This window comes from Pelmatolapia mariae, linkage group LG5, assembly GCF_036321145.2.
Source record: "Pelmatolapia mariae isolate MD_Pm_ZW linkage group LG5, Pm_UMD_F_2, whole genome shotgun sequence".
Lineage (NCBI taxonomy): Eukaryota > Metazoa > Chordata > Actinopteri > Cichliformes > Cichlidae > Pelmatolapia > Pelmatolapia mariae.
Window position 1 is genome coordinate 9,520,516 of NC_086231.1, and position 18,374 is coordinate 9,538,889.

Sequence of the window (18,374 nt, forward strand, 5' to 3'; positions counted from 1 at the left end):
GAAATTACATTAAATCTGCCTAAATTCAAACTGTGTTGAAGAATAAAGGTGCTCATACCAAATATTCACTTTCAAGCTCGTTAGAATTGTACAAACCATAATATACAACACTAAAAACCTTGTGTTATATACTCTATTTCTATGTATGTTTGCACATTTCGATATATCACTGCACCATTTTTTCTAGCAAACGATAAAGAAATGCGGAGTGGCTCAGTACACTTGTGGATTAGGATAAAATAACTACAGCCCTTGACACTTAATCCAAGAAGATCGGCGGTTCAAAATCTAATCCGAGTCAAACTGTAAGAAGCTACACTGCGCAGTCATAGGCGGCACTGGGTTTAAAATCAAATGCTTGTTGATTAAATGTCAATACAGAAAAAGAGCTTAATGACAAAATGTGTTTTCGAAATAACTGTTTTCTCTAGCGCACGCCAGGCAGACGTACGTAAACTGTGCCACTTGTGCGTGATGGCGTCATTTACACGTGCTTTGACGTACTATACGTCCCACTGTGGCGAGCAGGGAGTGAAGTAAGACGGTAAGACAGCAAAATAATTTGTCTCGCTGTCGTATCATTTTGTACTCCTTGTCGTCGTTAGACTTGTCACCGGAAAGTAACAGATTTTCTCGATGGTTAAACTAAATGCCTGGAAAAACGGTTCAATTAAGACCAAGTTAACGAGCAGATTAGCATGCTAACGTTAGCAGACAGTACACGGTACGGTTAGCTAGCAGAAATGAATTGTACTCCTTTCATACAGTCTCAGAGTAATTATCGCTGACAACCTGACTGTTTTTGATGGATAATAAGAGGCGGATTTCTTACATTTTCAAAAACTGGACTCTCTTTATGTTTTGGGGTTTTTTTACCCTTCGTTTGTGTTGCTGTTGAGTAATGTATTAACTGCCAGAACAAAGACACCAAAACAAAGCAATGTCGCTGTCAGGTGTTTTTACTCTGTTCATCAGCACTTCAGTTGTTATGCGTGGCCTGTTTAGTTGGCAGCATTATGATGTAACTACGAGCACAATGTAGGTTATCCAGTCCTAAAGCCTTATCTGTAGCATTGTCCAACAAATATATTACGTTTTCAACTTAATATAGCTTAGAGCTGCAGTATCAATCAAAACACGTCCCTTCCTCATTAGCCATTAAAATTGGCGAAAAACGTGAGTGCAGAATTTCGATGTTAAAATCAGTTAAAGAGCCAACATTGGCACACTTGTAGCCCTATCGGGGAAATGGCCTCAAAGTCACAGATTCGGATTGGGGAAAACTACTTATCCCACAGTGAGCATTTGAGTTTGGAATTTCCCACTCGTAATAAATGGACACTTTGCAGCTTATGTCACCCACAGTTTGAGGGTATATTTGCAGCAGCTGGACCTCACATGGCACCTACTTTCTGTTTTTGTTTTTTTGTTGGCAGTAAGCTTCACTACCTTGTAGTTTGTGTCAGTCACACTGTTAGTGAGACACTCCAACAAACGGTCCTGCTTTCTGAGGAGGACTGTTTGTGTCCCCCAGTTAAATTTGTATGTTTAAAAATGCTAAATGGACTGGTTCCTATAACACTTTTCTACTCTCTTTGGAGCACTCAAAGCACTCTATACAACATGCCTCATTCACACAACCACTTATTTCTGACCCTAAGTGGTTTCTAACTAAATTAATACTCTGATGGATGAAGCTGAGAGGAACTTGGGGGTCAGTATCTTGCCCAAGAATACTTTAGCATGCAGGCTGGGCTAGCCAAGGATCCGAACCACCAACCTTCCAATTGGTGGATGACCTGCTCTACATCCTGAGCTTGCTCCCTGGTTACTCGGGCGAGAAGCAGGGTACACCCTGGACAGGATGCCAGAATGCGCAGGTTTAACACCGCATGCAGCAGTCTATAGCACTCCAACATGTTAGAAATGGTCTTCATCTGTAACATACATGTGGAATATATCTAACGCTCTCTACACAACCACTGCAGATTAACAAAGTTCTTACCTGGCACTTGCAGTGTCACTAATGTGATATCACATGTTTTTTGCAGGCAGGATGTTGCGGCTTCGCTGTAAGACCAAAAATGGGAGCCACTTGATGCATGGCTTGACTCATCAGTCCTGCGTGCAGGAGCTGAAGCGCAAGGTGGAGGAGCTGACTGGTATCCCCTGTGATGTGCAGAAAATAATGGTCGGATACCCACCCTCCAGCCTTGATCTTCGGAACGGAGAGGCTCACCTCAAGGACTACCCTATCAAATCAGGTATGCTGGTAGGCATCCAACATGTGCAGAAAACATGGACCAAATTCATCTTTATTATTTTTGAAACTTTTAATTACATGTTCTAGTGCAGGGGTGTCAAACTCATTTTACATCACGGCGCACTTTGATAGTAAGCAGGCCAGACCAGTGAAACTGCTCCTTTCTATCAGTGTAAAGAAGTTACATATTTAAATGTTTTTCTTGTTGAAATTTCTTTGGAAGTGTGATTTCGGGTGAATGTGGGGATCCACGCTCTGCATTTCTTTTTGCAGAATCAGTTTACCTGCTGTTTTAGCTGTTCAGTGGTTGTTGAGTAGTATGTTATTTTTCCTATGAATAGCCATAAGGGAGGTTTTTGATCAGTAGGAAAAGCTGTAAAATTTATGGAAATACAGTTAAAAGTCCAAAATGTATGCTTATGCTTGTTTGTGGTGAGCAGCAGATCAAACAAATTAACAATTATAAATGGCTTCAAGTGCACATTCAGGCCTGTGAGGCTTTATATAGAGTTTATTTTATGTAATATTCATCACTGTACTGTAAATTTAGTCTTTTTCAAGGAAGCAATTTTTCCTAAAAGCCTTACTTTTATGCATTTACTACTACTAGGGAGAAAACACACAAGCTTTAAGTCCTGGGCAAGTTTGAAACTTTTTGTCCTCCACAGTGAAAAATGACTGAAAATAAAAACGGGTATCACTTTAGGCTTCTCCTAATCTTATAAATTCTGCACTCAGCTTTGAGGTCTCCAATATCATTGAAATGTACCTGTACCGCTACACTTGCTGTCTCTGGAAAGTTTGCCCCCCTTCCTTATTTCACATAATGGTATGAGCCCAGTCTGTCTTTGCATGTGATTGGCCGCATGGTGTGCCCATCAAAATAAAGTCCCACCCCTGCCTGTATGGATTCTCAGCAGGGTTGAAGATTTGACTCCCACATACCAAGGGGACCTTTAATAATTGACATATGAAATTATCTCACGGGCCGGATATAATTGTATTGTATGGAGGCTGCACATTTGGCACCCTGGGTATATACAAGAATTTATATACCTGTGAGAAAAGGTTAAAATTTAAGTATGATTTTAGAATAGGCAGTCTTTATAACTTCAACTTTCAATTGCTTATAATAAAAGGAATGTTTTGTGGTGTGTTTGAATTCAGCCCACCTCTGCTGCTTTGGGATGTGGTCAGAAATATTAGAAGCAGAACTTTTTGAGTTACTGAGTCTTTGATTTATTTGCATGCAATAGACATTTTAGGGACATCTGTGCAAAATAATCAGGTACCATTCAGACAGATAAACAGAAGGTAATGTGTTTCCTCTTCCTTTTCCAAACCAAAGTCTGACTGGGATGAAAAGTGTTGTCATTGGTGTGTCGTCCTCTACAGGAGACACACTCATCGTTGAGGAGGAAAAAAACAAGCCAAAGCCTCAGGATCGTCCCGCTGTGACGAAAGGACCTAACCTCGAAGGTTCACCTATGCTGGCACGCCGAGTGGTCCCAGCTGATAATTCCTGCCTCTTCACCAGTGTTTATTATGTGGTGGAAGGCGGAGTGTACGACCCCGCCTGCGCCCCTGAAATGAGAGGTCTCATTGCCCAGATAGTCTCGAGTGACCCCGCAGCTTACTCTGAAGCGGTGCTGGGGAAAACCAATGAGGAGTACTGCACCTGGATAAGACGTGATGACACTTGGGGAGGAGCCATCGAGGTATCCATCCTGTCTAAGTTCTACCAGTGTGAGATCTGCGTAGTGGATACTCAGACAGTGCGAGTAGACAGATTTGGGGAGGATGCTGGCTACCACAAACGCGTGTTGCTGATCTATGATGGCATCCACTACGACCCGCTGCAGAAAGAGATCCCTGGATCCGACACCCCGCCCCAGACTATCTTCTCGACTACAGACGACGTAATCCTGGCCCAGGCCCTCGAGCTGGCAGACGAGGCTCGCCGCAAGCGCCAGTTCACAGACGTTAACCGCTTTGCCTTGCGCTGCATGGTGTGTCAGACAGGCTTGGTGGGACAAAAGGAAGCTCGTGAGCATGCCAAGGAGACAGGCCACGCTAATTTTGGTGAAGTGTGAAAGTCTTGCTGTCTTTTTACTCTCTCACAAATACAACAACCACCAACCCCCATGCCCTGTGTCTGGCAACTCTGTGGGTCTGTCTGCTTTTGTGATCCTCTACCTCACATTATCTGGCAACATCTTTGGAGACTCTGCAGGTACTGTGTTCCGCCTCTTACCTGTTCAGTATTACTTTTTAACTACTGTCAGTTCTTACAGTCAGAAATGCTACTGCAGTGCTCCAGTGTTAGAAACCATAATATTCAGATCTCTTTAAACTGGGTCAGGATGCAAAAAATTCTTAGTTGTTTCGATCTGTTAAGATTACTCATGGACAAGTTCATAAACCAAACAGTTTAGGATGTGTTATCAATGCAGCAAATTGGCAGAACTTACCCTTGACGAAACAAAGATGTGCGAACAAAGAATTTTAAAACATTCACTAAGAATTATTTGCACAGTTATGTGATCACATTCACTTTTGTCTTAAACCCAGCACAGCAAGCTTGACTGTTATTTATCATGTTGGTTATGTAGCATGTTTTTTTTATTACTTTGGGGGCAAATGTAAGTAATTCTTCCACTAATTTCCTTAAATTTAAACATCTGAACTGTTCAATATAGACGGTCTCAGTTAATGCTAAGCAGGATTCTTCTAAAGGATTACTTGATGAAAATCAATCAAACACACCTAACCTCCTCAGTATCCATTGTTTTGTTTTTTGTTTGTTTTTTTTGTACAATAACTTTAGCATAATTATGGATCATTCATATTGTCAATGTTTTCTGAGTTGCATGCTCTGAATCTGCACTGGGGTGACTCAAAATTTGGCCATTTGTTTAATCCAGAAGGATATGACGACTAAAAGAATATCCAGGTATCAAAATGTCATTGCAGACACCAATGCATCTCTCTGTTACTCTGCGTCCATCGTAGACATTAAATGCAATGATTTGTCCCTTGATTATTAAGCTCAAAGGTACACTGTTTTTTGTTTTTTTTTTAGGGGGGGAATGAATTTGAGCTGTCGACAAGATCAATGGTGGTATGAATTTTGAATACAGTATCATACTGCAAGTGCAAAATTGGCCTTTAATTTTTTTTGTGGGGGGTGGGGGGGTTTGCAACATTGATTGTGAGTGGGCTTGACTCAATAGGACAAAAAAAAGTTATGGTGCTGTAAACTAAACACGTTACAAAATCTGTAGCTCATTTTTCTGTATTTGTGCCGCAGGTTTTGATGAGTGTTTTTCTTGTCTTTGTTTTTTTGTAGTGCACAAGTTTGAAATGCTGTAAGAACTGTTTTTTGTTGTTTAAATTATACTGCATACTTTGAAAAACCATTCAAGCATTATATTTGTAACAAATCAAGGTAAGGCATAGAGTATTTTAAGATCTTTTTTCTTTGTAAAGGCTGCTCATAATGTCCTTTGCTAATCAACATCAAATATTTCCATCTTACATTTATAGCTCTGGGTGGATGTATTACAAGTAAAGGTACATTTAGTTTACTGTGTTTTGTATGTTTTATAAAAACTGCCCCTCCTGTTTCACTGTATGAATTTTTTTCTTCCCCCACAACAGGAGTCTGTTCTCACATTTTAAGCTAGTCATCCATTATCTCTTTGCTAATTTCTTTGACATACACTGGCTATAAGGATGAAGAAAGCACTTGTATTAAACTTAAAGTCGAAGATTTGAGATTGATAACTGTGGTTAGTTCTCATTGTGGCAAAACATGGTGTTTGACGGGTCTTTGATGGCAGAATTGTTGCCAACAGCTTCACAGTGGAACCTTGACTGGACTTTGACTTTGGTTCAGATTCGGATGGTGACGGTAATCAATTAAAGAAAGCAGAAAAACCAAAACTTTTTCGTATGATTTTTTTCCCCCCTTATCCCACCTCATCATCTACCTTAGGTATTTTAAACGCTGGTAAAAACTGAATAATCAACTTGATGAAACCATGAAATGGCTTTGTTGCATTTTGTATTTGCCATGTTCTCATGATTAACAATAACAGTGAATGTTGCACACAAAGCACTACAGAATAAACTGAATTTACTTGATTGTTTTGTTTTTTCAGTGTTTTCAATTAAAAAATATAGCAAATAGGGATGTGTAAAAGTTGTTTTGTGTCAACTATACTGGGTTTACTCATGGCTAAATGAGTTAAAATTCTGCAGTGCTTGAAGAACAACAAGGTAAAACGAACTAACAAAGAGTTAAATAGTTTTCAGATTGCCTTGTGAGAAAAGTCAAGCTGAGATGCTTTGTTGCTGCCATGCTTTAATGGGTTTTAAATAAATCTTTAAGATATTTTCTTTTAAATGGTTTGATGCAGGGGGACAAAGAAGCAGTGTGAAATTTAAAGGTTAGAATCTTTTTGTACATAAATACAAATGGGAAGTAACATAGATAATGCTAATTAATAATTACTGTGATATTACTGTGACAACTCCATTATCTTATGACTTTATCTAGTGCATTGCTACTCAAAATAAATCCCAACTGGCAAATTTACCCTAGTCCTGTGCCATCATTGTCGGATTACACTACCTGCATGTTATTTTAAGGAACATCTACCCTTTCATAATAGGATTTAGGATTTATTTACTTACTGTTTGACCAACAGTAGCAGCTACCACTGCTACAAAACACACAGCCTAGGAATTAGTTTTTTTTGTCTTTCTTTTAAATAATGTGATATTTTAATGTTTCATAAAACACTACAAACCTCTTTAACTCTACAAATATTTCATATACAACACCCAATTTACAGCTTTACAGTTTCTTATTTTGGTTTATGTGAGTTTCAAGACTTGCATAAAGGATGCAATTCATGCCCGTTTCAGGAATCATAAATGTACTGGTTCAGTGTAGCACTTTTTTCCCTGAAACAACAGCTACCAGAAAAAGAAGGGGAAAAAAATCACTCCACTTATGGAAGTTAACACCAGCTGAAATTCCAACTTCAGCTTGCAGTGAGATTTTGGCTGTGTTCCAGATCTGAGCTGTTAGCAATTAAGGTAACTAATGTACGTTAGCACTTGCATAAATAGACTTTTTTATTTTATTTGTTAAACTAATTGGCAACAGTTTTTGATTACACTTAAATTGTTCACTCCCCAGTTCCTACATGCTCAATTTGCAACTTTTTCTTAATTAGGTAGTGAACTGAATGGATTGGGCTCAGAAGTATTTGCGTATTTGGTTTGGCAGATTTTAACCTGGTTGTGTCTCTTCCAGGATCGAACCGTGGGTGTTAAATCACGACACTATAGGAAGCTCCTTTAGGATGCCTTTGAGGTGGTATAGCCTCTGAGCTAAACGCTGTGGTGACCCTTTGTAAAGCTTGAAGGTGGTGTACTGCTGCATGAACAAGTAATGATTAACTGCATCACTTAATTACTTAAAGTCACGTAGTCCCCCCCGCCGACACACACCCACCCAAATCACTCGTGCAGTATCAGTGAAATGTAACTTTCTAGCTATGCATCGTCTGTGCTATTGGAATCAGCACTGTAGTAAACAGCACCTGTTCTCTTTTCAAATAAATACATTAATAATAATTAATGAGAAGAACGACAATAATAATAACAATAATAAAGTTAACTGAAAAAATATGTGAAGCGCTATCTTTTTAGTCAACACTTTTTAGAGGATATTTCCTAAATGCTCACCCAAAGCCTGACGCCCAAAAAATAAAAACATAAAGAATACTTTAATACATATATACATGGAGGAGGAGCATTAAATGTTTGAATTACTTCCAGTAACGAGCCGTCCTGGCAGCATACGTCTGACAGACAGAGACAGCAATGGTTTACATTTGTTTGTTTTAAAAAAAAAAAAAAAAAATGAAAACGAGGACTCGCGGGGCTTAAGGAGAATGTGGCTTCTGATTGGCTAGAGGCTTAAGGGACAAAGTCCCTCTTCCAGGTGTCTCTGAGTTGCGCGCTCACCTTGTCTTCAGTTGCACGCGGAGCAGGATATGAGAGACGACCCTGCACGGACAGGTACGCCTTTATTTACTTAAAAACTAAAGCTCTGTTGTAAATAGGGTAAGGAACAGTTAGCATATTTTTCATTTATTGGATGCTATTTAAATAATTTACTGCTCGTGGCAGTTATTTTATGTTTTGTTTTGTTTGTCAAGTCTCAGACTTAAACTTAACCAGTATTTAAACACTTTTCGATGAAGGGGTTTTATGGCGGTTTGGGGCTAATAATGTTAGTTACAAAAGACAGGCTTGGATTCAGTAAGTAATGTGAAGGAAGTGGGTTGAAGCCTGGGTACAGTGGAGAAAATGATAATAACCCCTATTACACAACATCCTGCACAGAATTCATCGAAGGTAATAAAAACTTAGCCAGATGCTCTTTTACAGCCACAATGAAAACAACAGTAATGCTGTCATTGCACCACATTTTCCAAAGAATCTGACACAGCAGTTTATTGCTTTGACTTGAGCATCATAGTCTTGTGATAGCTTAACTCGCCCAGTTTTTGTTTTTGCCTACTGTGTTGATAGGTGTAACTCACTTAAAGAGATAACACTTTGTTAAATGTTCTTCGGCTTCATATCTATCTACAGTCTGATTTGTTGTTGTTGTTTTTTTTTCAGAGTAAGGGTTATAGCAGAGTGACTGGGACCTAATAAGTAGATAAAAACGACAAATGTGAAAAAGTGTTTCAAGCCGGTCAATAAACGTTAACACTGAGCTTACATTGTTCAGATTCATATCCTGACCTGGGACTTTGCATACTGATCTGGCCATAGGGTTTTTTTTACAATTTTAAAGGGATGGGATGGCATGGCAAAGCACAAACAGTGGACAGGAGCGCTTTTGTGCCTCCACTGCCCTATTTGGCAGACCTCGCGTCTCAGGTGTTGACACTTATCCAAAAGTGAATTTCTTTTCGCCATGTCCAGACAGGACTTCCTTTATTCTCAAATTGCAGCTACGCTACAATACCCATATAAACGAAACATTGAACAAAATTTCCAAATACAAAGCTGAAACAGCTTTTTTAAAACAGGTGTCATATAGCCTTCAGGAGACTGATTGCTTCTGCCTTCCACTCCCTCTGAAATTGATCCGGTAAAGAGAGATTAGGAGTGGCATGCATGTAATCCAAGTCACATGTAGTAAGAGGACTAGTTAGATATCTGCTAGAAGCTCACCGAGCTATGATAACCTGCCATTTGTCAATTTCAGTGCTTACAATAAAGCTGTGCCCTTGCTGTTCTTTAGCTGCATGATCAGGTATGAAGTCTACAGTTATGCAGGTCATAATTGGATATTATAAAGTTTATATACATTTTCTGTGTGCAATGTTATGTATCAGTTTTGACTCAAATACCTAACATCACACAACCCAACCATAGTGTACACACAGGATTACAGTTATACTGTTACCGTTCTATAAGACCAATATCATTCAAATAACCACAGACTCATGTTCATCTCTGATTGATGAAGCTGTACGCTTCGCTTATTTTTATAGTTGACTGTTTTAAAAGGTAGTTAGCAATAGTGATCTGGATATGAACGCAGTCCTTTGGTGCTGATTGCCATTTATACATAAAACTGGCTTTCATATCTGGAAGATGAGCCGCTTAGTTGATGTCACGCTGCACAGATGTTTAATTATTTTTTATCAACATACCAGAGAATAAATTAATTTAGTTAGCAGACAATGTGAGCACATAGAAATTAAATGAAATATGGTCAGACCCAATGGTCAATGCTGTGCTATTTGCATATAAAAAGGCTTGACTTCTATATATTTCCTGATTTTATTTGTTTTGCAGGGAAAAAAAGTTTTAGCTGTACCCATGATTGTCATTAGCATTGATGTATCATTCTCACAGCGTCGAATATGACCTATTTTGCTTTCTATTTAACAATTTGGTTGATTATTTATGAATTATAAAACAAAAGATACCAAAAAACATCCTTACTCATTTGTCAAATGATACCTTTATACGCTGTTAAGAAATTCCTGCAAAAGGTTAAAACTAGGTAACACAAATGCATCTATGGGGTAAAACCTTGTAAGGGAGATACTTATGAAGGACAGTGTTTTCTCTATGGTGCTGTTGAAAATGGTTACAGAGCCATGAAGAATAAATAGTAGGGGAAAATGTGGAGAATAATTAATATATCCCTTTTTTTTAAAAGAAATCTTTCACTTTGCTAAGAACAGTTTCAATAGTAATTTTACTCTGTATTTCAGATTGAAACAACAGGTTGTGTCACTAACTGTGGATAAGTAGGGCACTAAGATGCCCATAAGTGATACCTGGCCAGGTGACACCGGAATGGAGACAATGAATGGAATGGAGAGTGCTGGCAGCTGTGACAGTGTGGTCAGTGTTAATTCTGGCTTTGTAAGTAACCAAGTTTACCCTCTTCAATCTAAGAATATGTGCACTACTAATAACACAAAACATATACGAAACAACTTGAAGTAGTGAGGCAAAACAATACTTGTAACAGCGCTGTAACATAAAAGCTAAAAGTCTATTTCTTTTCTTAGAGAGGATTTCTATCTCTCATTGTGGATTTCTTTTCTAAATGAAAGCCCTGTTTTAATGCGTTTCAGAGTGATGATAGTCTGGAGCACTTGTCTGCTGAGGAGAGGGCCTGTCTCATGTTTTTGGAGGAGACTATTGAGTCTTTGGATACTGAGGAGGACAGCGGAGTCTCCAATGACGAGCCTGAACAACTGCCCAGCTCCAGCAACCTTGCTACTAAAGTGGCTAATCTGTCAGCTTCCATGAGCAAAAGCAACCTTGATGGTGAGTTAATCCCTGGGAACAGATGCAGAATTAGTGACACATTATTTAGTGAAATACTATAGGTAGGTGTGCAGAATTTCTAGTGATAAATGTGTACTTGTTCGACTTCCAGATTCACAGACATCAACCGATCACCAGAAACCAATCAACAAAAATTTTGATGCCAGGCCCATGCACAGCTACCTGGTTCCCACCCCTCTTCTTGTTGCAAGCAGTGCTCCCTGTTCTGTACTCGGTACTAAACCAGGCACTCCTGCAGTCAAAACCGCCTCCTCTAAGCTGCAGTTTACATCTAAAAACAACAAACCAGGATACAAAGAAAACCAGAAAGCAGTTGTTCACCCAACATCTTCAGAGGCTAATGTTATACCTCCTTCCACAAAACCCTCAGTGAGGACAGCTGAGGGTCCTTTACCTAGAGGACCTCTCTCCTACGACGCACTTGTACATTTGCGGAGGAGTGCCTCCACAAAGAAGACCCCTTTATGCCCAACAGTTGATCATACTATAGACTCAGAAAAACGCCATTCTGCCCCGGTGGAAGGCCCAACACATGGAAATCTCCAAAGATTAGACAAATCCCAGTCAGAGGTTTCCAAGTGTAAGAAAGGTCCTCCAGTTGTTCCCCCAAAACCCAAAAAGTTTCCTACCAACATATCTGCAAAAACTCTAAATGAAGAATCTATAATATCAGATTCTTCATACAGTGTCAAGAATGCAGCTGATCCCCAGGTGGTGAGAGTGGAAGCTTTGCAGAAGCTGGGCCTCCTGAAAGGCCAAGAGCCAGAAAATGATAAAGGAACCCCACTGCCTCCACCCAAACCTAACTCCTCCTTGGATGTAACACCTGACAAGTTTACAAGAGGTCCAGCTAATAGTAATCCATCAAGGAGCCAATCATTTTGTAACGCTCAAGTGCCAAAAGAGTCCAATAACAGGCCTCTGCAGACCAGTGCCAATTTGCGTCAGTACACCAAACATGACCAGCGGCCTGGGTCTGCATCACATCCTGCTCAATCCAATGGGAAGAGGACAGCTAATCGGGAGCAGTCTGCCACCCTGGACAACCGTAGAAGTAGTGGAAACACCTCTCAACCGCAAAGCATCAAATCAGCCAAACCAGTGACAACCACCAGGACCACCACAACAGCTCCCCCAGTACCCCAGAAAACCTCAAACTCAGTAGGCTACACCGTGATGGTGGTGCCTGGGATGGGAGGTGATCGAAAAGAGGCTCTCAAAAAGCTTGGACTGCTAAAAGACTGAAAGAGCAGATGCCTGCTGGCATAAATGCAATGCTCAGAAAGAAGCACAAGCACACGATCAGCTTAAAGAGAGTTAAAGCGTTAAGTGGAAATCTGGCACACGGCACTTTGTCAATAAAAGCAGGAGAGGAAGTGTTTAAAGGGCCATACACTTATGTTCTACACTTAAACTATACAACACATAGTCATCTAAAGACAGGTTTTTTTTTAAATCTATAATTAAAAATGCACTCAAAAGTAACAGAAACTGCACCTTAAATATTTTAAATCCAGAGCGTCAGTGTATGAAAATAGTATCTTAATGTATTGCAAACCTAACAAAATTCTGTTATATAAAATTTAAACCCTATTGACACAGGTACTAAATCAAAGACATGGATGTGTGCCAGAACTGGTATCTTACTCATTGTTTTATAATTCACAAATGTGCCTGCATGTTGATTTTTTTAGAGCAAATCCTCAAAGCACCAGATCAGTTCACGCAGTCTTTTAATATTCTGACATTTTTTTTAAGTTTTTGGGGGATAATTTTCAATACTTATGTCCAGAACAAGAACTCATGCGCCAGTCGTTCTTCAGTTTCTTTCTACTACTGTTTTTTTTGGGTTTTTTTTTTTTACAGTGCACAGTGGATTAAAGAGTGTTTCAGTGTTACACAGCCTTCATTGTGTAACACTGAAAATATGAAACGAAAAACAACCATGTAATAATTTCTGTCTATTCCACCATTTATATGAATGTCACCGAAAATAAAGTTTTAATCTAATATACTGCATTTTAAGCCATCTTTTTTTTTTCCTTATTGGAAGTTGGGCCGTGATAACAGCACTCCAGACTACATTGCAGATCGAGGTCACGGAGTGCTAGGACAGGTTGCGTGCAAACATCACCAATGAGCTTCAAACCTCCTCCATGAGTTTCCTTGGCCAAGTACCTCCTGTATGTGTGTGTTTTACACTCACATTATGCATCTTCTCAGCGCTACGTTCCTTTGCTCACGGCAAGCAATTTGGTACTGATGGAGATCGCTAGCACTGGTCGTCATAGATACGGACTACCATTATGCACTATCAGTTATAGTGGCCCCGTACTTTTGTCCATATAGTGTATATAATTTCTCCAGTGAGCTCTGCGTCTTCCACAGGGTTTCTTCCGAGTTGGATATGTCCAGAAAACCTCCAAAACAAGGGGTCCAGGAGGCATCTTAATGTCTGAATGATCTCAACTGGCTCACCTCACTCCCTCAACCTGTGTCTAAGGCTGAGCGTAGCTAACCTTCATGGGAAAAGTCATTTTGGCCACTTGCATTCATTTCCTAATTCTTTCTCCTCTTTAAATAATAAAATCTTTATATTTGCAGATAAACATTTCAGATTACACCAGTCCATTTGGCTCTGTTCAAAAAGCAAAAACAACCAACACTATATATGAGGTTGGTTTGGAGTGATAACAGTAGGTTTAGCAGTGTTAACCCTACTGTTACTCTTCATTCACATCAGTGATGGCAGAGTCTTGCCCAAGGACATTTCAGCACATGGGAAGCCAAGCTGTGGTTGTCTATATTCAGCCTGAATGTCTTGATTAATAAGCAAACCCACAGACCCTCGAGGCAAAGCTTTATGACTGTATCCCTGCAGTCTTTACCTCTCTCCTGTTACAGAAAGGCTATCAGCCATACTGCTCATCTTACACACCACTCAGATGATGGAAAAGCCTGCTCAGTCGTTCGTCCATAATCCGATTATCTCTAGCTCCACCTCTGTGCAAACTTAGTAGCCCAGCACTTCCCTGTCTCTATTTTCTTTTAACACTCACATGTCACACTTCTAATTTCTCCTGATGGATTATTTGAACGGCATGATATCTGTTATGCAACGGTCCTGAAGAGCCCAGATTAGCTCGTGGTTAATTATTGCAGAAGGATATTAGAGTTGTGTAATTGCTCAGTAAAGCAGCAGGTCTGCCAAAAGGAATCAGTGTCTGTGTCTATTGTGTCGCCACAATAAATGATGTCAGACTTTGAAACGGACACAGTTGTCTGCTAGTCGAGCAACATTAAGCAACAGACAAAGAAATCAGGCCAATGTCAAAATGAGAAATAAGATAGTCACAGCTGCAGGAAGGATCGAGTTAAACAGCATTTTTTTCTGCATGTCCTGCAACCTTAAGAGGACTGACATTATAATAAACTCTTCAATATTTAATTCTTATGATTAAAAACTGCAACAACAACTTTCTGTCTCACATATGTTATTTGCATTTAGCTAAAGAATCTACTAATTAACATCACACCAAAACCCACACTGGTGACCAGAGATGATGTGTAATATGAGATAACCATATCCTAGCATACTGCTGCCTTGACAACAGCTTTCCTGACCCATTTGTGACAGCAGAGTATTACAGTTTGACATGCAGGCTGATATTTTATTTACTACTGTTCATAATACTCTGGAGTCAAGTTTTAATGGCTTTTTTGTAAAGTAAATGAAACTAGAAAAATTTGCATTTCCTGCGAAAATGCAGTGTGGATGCTTTAAAGCTGAAGCTGTATGCTGAAACTAGCTGAAAAAGCTGAAAAGTTGCAGAAATTTGTAATAACTTTGCAGAAGCATAAGAACCTAGCAAAAATGTAATTACTTAGCAGAACTGCAATAACGTAAAGAAAACATAATACTTGGCAGAAATACAATAACATAGTAGAACTAAGCAGAAATATTGTAAATTAGCAGAAACATGATAACCTCTCAATAATACAGGAATTTAGCAAACATGGTACAAGATTACAGAGATACTTTATTTAACCAAAAATATCTAAACTTTGCAGAAATACTGTGATTTAGGACAAATACTACAACATAGCAGAAATGCTGTGATTCAGCAAAATACTATGCTATGGCACAAATATAATGAATATGCTCAAATACTATGATTTTGCTCAAATACTTTGATTTAGCAATAATACTAAGATTTGGCACAAATACTATACTTAAATACAAGTATAATAACATAGCAGAACTATCAAGATTTGGCAGAAATACTATGTTTTAGCAGTAATACTATGATTTGGTAGAAATACTATAATTACGCAGAAATACTATTTTTATCACAAATCCTATAAAATAGTAGAAATAGTGTGATTTAGCAGAAATACTGTATTTAGCACAAATACCGAAATACTATAAATACTATAATTTAGCAGAATAGTAAAAATTTATACAATTACAAATATGGACACATATTGAAACACAAATGCACAGAGGGATACACACACACACAGGATCTAATCTAGTCAACCAGTCTAACTATATTCAATTTAAATCCTACCATGAGATGCTGCCAAAAAAGGGTAGGGTTCTCTCTCTCTCACTAGACACACACACACGCAGCAGCAGCAGCAGCAAGTGAACAAACAGGGGCTGTACATAAAGTGTTTCCTGTATGTTTCTAGGTCGGTCAAAAAGCCTGGAGCTGCTAAATTTGAATCCACCAATCAGAGAGGCTGTGTACTTTTTCCCGCCAAAACAGGTGCACCCTTACACTCACACAGCACAGACAGAGAGACCGGTTTTTGCTGTCTATTTATCATATTGAAGATTCCCCTCAAACAAATGACCATAATTTCCTAACCGTAGGGGCTAGAGCGGTCATTCTTACAACGTTTTGTTCAGAAGACATGGGGGAATCGTCAAGTGTTGTCTATTTAAAATAAAAATATGAATTTTTAGAGATATATGACATGGATGATTGTTTGACTTAGAAGCCATGAAGGCCCCAATATGCAAATTTGAATGTCTCAGCCCTCAGATATGATTGGCTGGCTGGGAAGCCATGCAGGCCCTGATATGTAAATTTGAATGTGTCAGCCCTAAGATATGATTGGCTGGTTGGGAAGCCTTGAAGGCACAGATATGTAAATAATAATGTCTCATCCCTCAGATATGATTGGCTGGTTGGGAAGCCGTGCAGGCCCTGATATGTAAATTTGAATATTACAGTCCTCACAGAGGATTGACTCCCTGGGGAGCTGGCAGAAATATATAGAAATACTATGATTACCCAGAAATACTGCATTTAGTAGAAATACTATGTTTTAGCACAAATACTATAAAATGGCAGAAATACTATAATTAAGCAGAAATACTATATTTAGCACAAATCTTATAAGATAGCAGAAATAGTACGATTTAGTAGAAATGCTGTATTTAGCACAAATCTTATAAAATAGCAGAAATAGTACGATTTAGCAGAAATGCTGTATTTAGCACAAATCTTATAAAATAGCAGAAATAGTACGATTTAGCAGAAATGCCGTATTTAGCACAAATCTTATAAAATAGCAGAAATAGTACGATTTAGCAGAAATGCTGTATTTAGCACAAATACTGAAAAGCAGCAGATATGCTATGACTTAGCACAATAGTAATAACATAAATAGAAAAATTGGAAAAGCAAAATGGACAGCTGAAAAAATCCTGAACATGCTAAGAGTCCCTCCAATGTAATTGTTCAATGAAAAAAAATCAGCAAAAAAAAGTATAACAGTCACACAATCACAAATATGGACACATATGGAAACACACATGCACAGAGACACACACACAGGACCAAATTCAGTCAACCAGTCTAAATATATTGAATTTAAATCATACAATAAGATGCTCCCATAAAAAGGCTCTCTCTCCCTCTCTCTCTCTCTGTCACACACACACACACACACACACAGAGGGAGAGAGAAGCAAGTTTCTAGGTCATTCAAGCAGCCTGGGAGCTGCTCAATTTGAATCCACCAATCAGAGAGGCTGTGTACTTTTTCCCGCCAAAACAGGTGCACTCTTACACACACCAGCACAGAGAGAGACTGGATTTTTGCAGTCTACTTCTCATAGTGAGGACTCCCCTCAAACAAATGGCCATAATTTCCTAACCGTAGGGGCTAGAACGGTCATTGTTACACCGTTTTGTTCAGAAGAGATGGGGGAATCTTCAAGTGTTGACAATTTATCATTAACATATGAATTATTGAAGATATTTGACTTGTAATGCACCATAACTGAGTAGAGGCAAAGCGAAAACTGCCTTGACCTGCCCTCGAACAACGCTTTGTAACTCTAAATCTATTTGGAGTATCGATATCATTCTTTCACCGTAAGAGACAGCAGGCTTTGCTGAACAGTCATGGAAATTTTCAGGTCTCTGTGGAAATCCATCAAAAAGATATGACGAGAGAAAAAAGTGCCTCATTTCCAGAGTTTGAAATCTGAAGAAATCTGAGCGAGGGACAAATTTCCTACCCTCAAACAAACGCAATTCATGGCCAAACGGTAATAGGTGAGAAACAAATTTTTGAATTGTGAGTGTCAGGAGTGTCTGAAGATATACTGGCACAAGCCTCATGTCTTAACTTCGTTAAGGAGATATGACGATTCGAAAATGCCTCTCATTACAGAAATCCAGCGGTGATTTTTAACAAACTCTCCATTGACTTTCTATGGAGAGTTTTAAGACTTTGTGTTAGTCTGAGGAGATTTGCCAAAATTCTATAAATCCCACAACAATGATAATGACATTTTCTAAAAGCCAGCAAAAATACCTACGTTTTGATGTATAATTTGTGGGGGTTGAGTGAAAATTGAGCAAGTAGCAAGAGGTTGTTCGGACATGAAGAGAAGACTGCGAAACTTACAGTGGCACACTGAAAGCCAAGTGCATAGCAACCATAACAACGCATGTATTTTCTGAAAAATCACAATTTTGCAACTGAAAACTTAAAGAGGGATAAGATTAAAACTATAACAGATATGAAAAAGCTGAATCATACATGAATAGCCCAATAATTTGTGAACATTTTAAAGTTTGAATGGAGTTTCTACGTAAAAGTATGAGGAAGTAGTTAAGTTTCAAAAATGAGCAAGTTTTAGCAGAATTTTGGAAATTTCCCATTCATTTTAATGGGACAA

At 38.9% G+C, this 18,374-nt stretch overlaps 2 protein-coding genes across 4 annotated transcripts; both read left to right on the plus strand.

Moving 5' to 3' along the window:
* The first annotated feature begins 442 nt into the window (after positions 1–442).
* yod1 (YOD1 deubiquitinase) lies at positions 443–6,816 on the plus strand. 2 transcript variants are annotated; one of them, XR_010093912.1, is made up of 4 exons: positions 443–544; positions 2,052–2,264; positions 3,659–4,496; positions 5,346–6,816. XR_010093912.1 is itself a non-coding variant. In XM_063473585.1 (3 exons), exons 2-3 carry the CDS (start codon positions 2,057–2,059, stop codon positions 4,354–4,356), a joined length of 906 nt encoding a protein of 301 aa, XP_063329655.1. In that variant the 5' UTR covers positions 443–544; positions 2,052–2,056; the 3' UTR covers positions 4,357–6,816. The 2 variants fall into 2 exon arrangements, 1 of the variants encoding a protein (XP_063329655.1); XM_063473585.1 differs by having other exon boundaries at positions 3,659–6,816.
* Positions 6,817–8,256: 1,440 nt separating this feature from the next.
* On the plus strand, positions 8,257–13,180 carry zgc:158258 (uncharacterized protein LOC791186 homolog). Of its 2 annotated transcripts, none has more exons than XM_063473586.1 (4): positions 8,257–8,359; positions 10,585–10,738; positions 10,954–11,149; positions 11,262–13,180. In XM_063473586.1, the coding sequence occupies exons 2-4, from the start codon at positions 10,634–10,636 to the stop codon at positions 12,413–12,415; spliced, it is 1,455 nt and encodes a 484-aa protein (XP_063329656.1). In that variant the 5' UTR covers positions 8,257–8,359; positions 10,585–10,633; the 3' UTR covers positions 12,416–13,180. The 2 variants fall into 2 exon arrangements, with proteins under 2 accessions (XP_063329656.1, XP_063329657.1); XM_063473587.1 differs by having other exon boundaries at positions 10,585–10,717.
* Positions 13,181–18,374: the final 5,194 nt, after the last annotated feature.